The following is a 5,000-nucleotide window of genomic DNA, read 5'->3' as shown; positions in this document are numbered from 1 at the left end:
GTTTGCTGTTACAAAAAAAAAAAAAAAAAAAAAAAAAAAAAAAAACGAGATCATTTTTTTAGACACCTCGTTCAGGTCCAAAAAACTGTGTCAAGACGAAGCCCATCTGTGCAAAGGCTGTGGGAAGTTTCGTGGCTGTCTTTCGCCCAAACAGACTCCATCGCTCTTTTCGCCGTGTGTGACCGCAGCATCTCATCGCCGCACCGCCGACTGGCCCAAAATTAATACCACAGCGGACGAAAGAGAGAGAGAAAAGTATAATAATACCAACAAACAATTCCCAGGATATAGACCTCACAACCTCATGACGACCACTTCGATGCAGCCCCATGACAAGCTAGCCTGGTAATGCTGCGGTGTGAATTTTAATAAACATAAAATACAGGCGTGACTGGCACTTCAAATACACAGTGGAGTGCTTGGGGAGGGAGCAGCAGCAGCAGCTCGCTCAATTATGAACAAACATAACAATAACACAAGAAGATGAGGAAGATGTCTGCGGTTGGGGAAAGACATTTATGAACCGCCCGCAAACGCCATCTATTTGTAATAAGGTCAGTAACACTACGGAGGACGTGGCGGCGTTACTCTGCATGCTTTTGTTGAATAATTGTTCAGTATAACCCCTGTGCCGTCACTGTGTAAAGGGTAGTGGACCTGAAGTCATAAATGAATACCTCACGCGCAGGACTCGTATCTCTCGTCTTCCCCTTCCTCTTCTCTCTCTTTCCCTTTCTCACTCTCACACACACACACACACACACACACACACACACACACACACACACACACACACACACAGCCTTCCCTCACCCACGAGGACCAGCGAGGGAAATAGCCAATTAGGCATCCTACTTGGGGTCGTGGGGTGCAGGGGGTGGAGGGGGGTTAATCCGAGGCAGGGAGACAGGTCTGGGTCACAGGTCGCCAGGGGGTCACGTGGGGTTGGGTGGGATGGGGGGACGGGAGGTTACGAGGAGGCATGGGGCGTAAGGGAGTAGAGGGAAGGGGGAGGGGGAGTTAGGGGGAGGAGGCCAGACGGATAATTGTGAGAACTGTCGGGCGGAAGAGGAGAGGTTTGGGCGTGGGTGAGGGCGTGGGAGTGGGAGGAAGGGAGGGAGGGAGGGAGGGGGACTCACGAAAGAATGAGAGTCGTAGTACGTGAGAGTAGAGCATTTTAACAAATGATAGTTGATTACATGTAAGCCTCAAATACAATAATAATAATAATAATAATAATAATAATAATAATAATAATAATAATACAACTTCAAAATACACTTACAAAATGTAGGACCAAGTAATACTGTCAATATCATTCTATTTACCGGCATATCAAATACGGTAAATTTACAAAATGGGTTATGGTAGAGCAAATACATAATACATCAAAACATTTCCTTTCAGTTTACAAATGAAAGCAACACACAAGTAGCGATTTAAAAATAAAAAAATCAACAACTCTATATGTATACATTTATAACCAGCTTTATATTCCAGTAATCTATATTTCTGTGTTTCTTTATCTTTAAGAATCAATATAAAAGAGACAAAGACCAATGTACGCCACAAAGATCACTGAAATATTATCGTCATGCCACATAAAGCTATCATTTGAGAAACAGAGTTCGTTAAAGCTTATACCCGAAAAATTAAAAAGGTGATTTGGATATGTATGACATTCCCTGTCAACTTTGTGAAGATCCGCGCATATAAAGACAGACACAGAAAACAGATATATATATATATATATATATATAGATAGATAGATAGATAGATAGATAAATAGATAGATAGTGTAAGATACAGAAAAGAAGTAAGAGAAGTAGGAAGCAAAAGAGAAAGAGAAAGAAGAAGCAAATGAGAAAGGAAAAGAGAGAGAAAGAGGAAGAGAGAAGGAGACAGAGAGAGAGATCCTCGCTTTTGCGCCTCTCGGGGGCAGCACCGTGATCCCCCTCGCCCGCCCGCCATCCGTCGCCAGAGCAGGACCGTCGGCGCGAAGAACCTGCTCCTCCGTCATAAAGTTTTCGGCCCTACAATTAGCGGACCGCAGGTTGAAGCGTCTGGGAGGTGATGTACAGCTGGTGTGTCCTCAAACGACGATTCTGCTCGCGTAGCTCCGTTCTAGCACCGATATTGGGATTTTGAACAAGGCACGCTGAGTTGTGGTAGTACGGCTGATAAATCGATGAACCCGAGAAGTGGTTACTCGTGGGTTTATTTCGTCGGAGAGGCTTTGACAGAGGCTCCTCACGGCTTTATTGATGCGTGTACTGTCGACTTCATACGATGGAATGGGTGTTCTAAGAGCATACTTCACAAAATGGTTTGATATCGGAACTAATCAAGTCAGTTTATTTCAGAAATGTAATCTAGAATTGTTCTTGTAGTAGAAGACAGTCCAAAGATTAGATTATCGCTGCCCGTATTATCAGGGGCAGTCTGTCCTCGTAGTTACAAACAACTATTTATCCACAGTTGCAAGTAGCTCCAGACTGTAAACCTTGTCAGGCTATACGCACAGAGAGTCTGCTTGTGTTGTGGGTACGACTAGGTTAAAATACTTAATAAAGGCGTTTTCATAAAGCACAGGTTTTTCTGTTACTGTGCGAGCGAAGTAATTACATTTCAATATAAGAGGTACCATGAAAAAAATAAGAATAAAAACATTACGACCCACAAATGTTCTTGATTCATGCACGGAGGCAGGCGGTGTGGGACCTCGGGAAGAACAATGTCCTAAAGCGGATATAACATCATGGACCTGTCACTCAAGCTCTGCATAGGGTGCCTCAGAAACCGCCATGGATGGGCGCCGCGGTGTTCGCCCACAGTACCTTTCCCACGATTACTACGGAGCCACGGGTTGCATAACAGCTGCTCTACGGTGGTTAACCTTGAGCCGTTAGTGCTTCTGGCGGGATGTTAAGAAATCTCATCTTTTAACAGAGATGGTCTCGCTTGACATCTCTGCCAGGGGACGTCTTCTCCTCCAGCGCGGAAATCTGAACGAGATAACGGAGGCGAGAGTACCAGGAGGGAGCCCTGGGGAACGCCGGAGCCCCGAAGGGCAGCGGCCTTGGTACTGCCATTATCCCTGAGTGTTGATGACCCACTGATGGTGTGGTTTGCGCGCTGCTGTCCCGCTGGAATCGCTGGGGAGTGGTGCAGTCACAGTTGCTGAGCTCTGGATGTCCTATTTTGCCTGCTGGGGACCTGGCTATCAGGAGCGAGACAGGATGCAAGTCAGCATATCGTTTGCAATGCAAGACTACCGTGGTTTCATCGATGCACTCACCATGGCGTCACTTGCATTCTGGCAGGAAGTTGCAATATGCAAGATCATGTGATCTTGTGCCCATGAGAAGCAGCCACAGGGTCAAGCCGCCGCACTGACATGCGCTGTATCGTGATCTCGCTTTCTTGAGTTGCCTGCGGCTGCTGGGAGTCTTGACCCGCAAGGGCGTCGGCGAAAGACCTTCCCTTGCTGTCCTGGCCGAGGGTCCTCGACCTGCGCTCAGACCGCCTCCAATCTACCGCGGTCTGCTCTGCCGGGACTTGAGGACGAGCTGATGCAGGGTGGCCATCGCCTCGTCCAGGCCTTCACCGGTGACCGCGCAGGCCGGCGCCACCGCCCACGGCTGCGAGTCGGGCAGCTCCGGCAGCCCCATCGCCTTGGCCAGGTGCTGCGGCTCCCGCGCCCCTGGCAGGTCCTGCTTATTGGCAAGCACGAGCAGCGGCGGGCGAGGCCGGTTTAGCGCCACGCACTGCGCCGTCTGCTGCTTGGTGAGGCGCTGCAGCTCCACCCGCGTCTCCTCCAGCCGCTCCTCGCTGGTGCTGGAGTCCACCACGAAGATGAGGGCGTCGGTGGCCCGGGTGTACGAGCGCCACAGCGGGCGCACTCGCTCTGCTCCGCCCACATCCCAGATGAGCCAGTTGGCGCCGCCCGCCCGCACCTTCTCCGTGTTGAAGCCCACGGTGGGCACGGCGTTCACGTACTGTCCGTAGCGCAGCCGGAACAGCGCCGTGGTCTTGCCCGACGAGTCGAGGCCCACCAGCACCACGTGCGCCGGAGGCCGCACCAGCGCCGCCGCCTCCCACAGCAGGTACTGGGCCGCCTCCACCAGCCCCGCCCACAGGCAGGAACACATCTTCACACCCGCGCCATAACACGGACACGACACGCGCTGTTCATGACCAGGGGCTGCTGCTTCGTCGGAGATCAGGTCATGACGGCCGCGTCATGAGACCGAAGCTCTGTCGAGGCTCACGTTCCATTTAACGCACCTTCACTGACTCATCACCGACCCCACGTCAATAATATTCACGATATCTCTCGAAAAATAACGTGGTCGCAATTATTTAAACAGAATGTCAGATTTGTTTCAATCAAAATGCACCGATAAGCCACTCAATTTAATCACGTAAACACATTTTCTGTGATCTATATTTCTGTGGTAACAATTACATGGTTCTGTAACAAGTAACTGGCCCGGAGGAAGCTGCAGCTTAAGGTCTTCACTCGTTAACGTTCAGCGGCCGACTAAATCGCGCTCGGGTTCTGTTCAAAGGAAAACGGAAACAGCTGATTCCACATACCTCCATCGAACTCAATTCTTTTTGTGCTTTTTCGTACTCGGAGGAATAAATATCCATATATATTTTCATTAATCTTAATATATCTAGAGAGAATATGTTATTTTTATAAGAAAATAAGTTAATCTGGTACCGCCAAGAAAGCGTTTAGATCTCATCGACAGAAATTTCTCATTGGCAACTGCGCGGGGCCGAAGTATACGGGCAGAAATCATCGAGTTTCCAAGGTATATACGCTATTATAAGACGTCTTGTCATTATAGATAGACTCCCACCATTGATAAAAAGACTGATCACCAACCACTGTCGTAACCGATGAAGAAATACATGAGTTTTCAATATATATATTTTTTTTACCATTTCCCCGGCCAGTCATAGTGAAGGGTTATGCGAGAGAAATGACT

General features: G+C 48.7%; 1 protein-coding gene across 1 annotated transcript; it reads right to left on the bottom strand.

Annotated features, from left to right (window-relative positions):
* Positions 1-1,838: 1,838 nt before the first annotated feature.
* Positions 1,839-4,519, bottom strand: LOC125033579 (ADP-ribosylation factor-like protein 4C). The gene has a single exon (XM_047625212.1). It carries the CDS (start codon positions 4,149-4,151, stop codon positions 3,534-3,536), a length of 618 nt encoding a protein of 205 aa, XP_047481168.1. The 5' UTR covers positions 4,152-4,519; the 3' UTR covers positions 1,839-3,533.
* Positions 4,520-5,000: the final 481 nt, after the last annotated feature.

The sequence above is a fragment of the Penaeus chinensis genome, chromosome 16 (assembly GCF_019202785.1).
Source record: "Penaeus chinensis breed Huanghai No. 1 chromosome 16, ASM1920278v2, whole genome shotgun sequence".
In the NCBI taxonomy this organism is placed as follows: domain Eukaryota; kingdom Metazoa; phylum Arthropoda; class Malacostraca; order Decapoda; family Penaeidae; genus Penaeus; species Penaeus chinensis.
Note: the sequence above shows the minus strand (reverse complement) of the source record. Positions and strands in the feature narration are given on the sequence as shown.

Excerpts from the sequence above, each read along its gene's own strand:
- LOC125033579 (XM_047625212.1), bottom strand. The coding sequence starts at position 4,151 with ATGTGTTCCTGCCTGTGGGCGGGGCTGGTGGAGGCGGCCCAGTACCTG.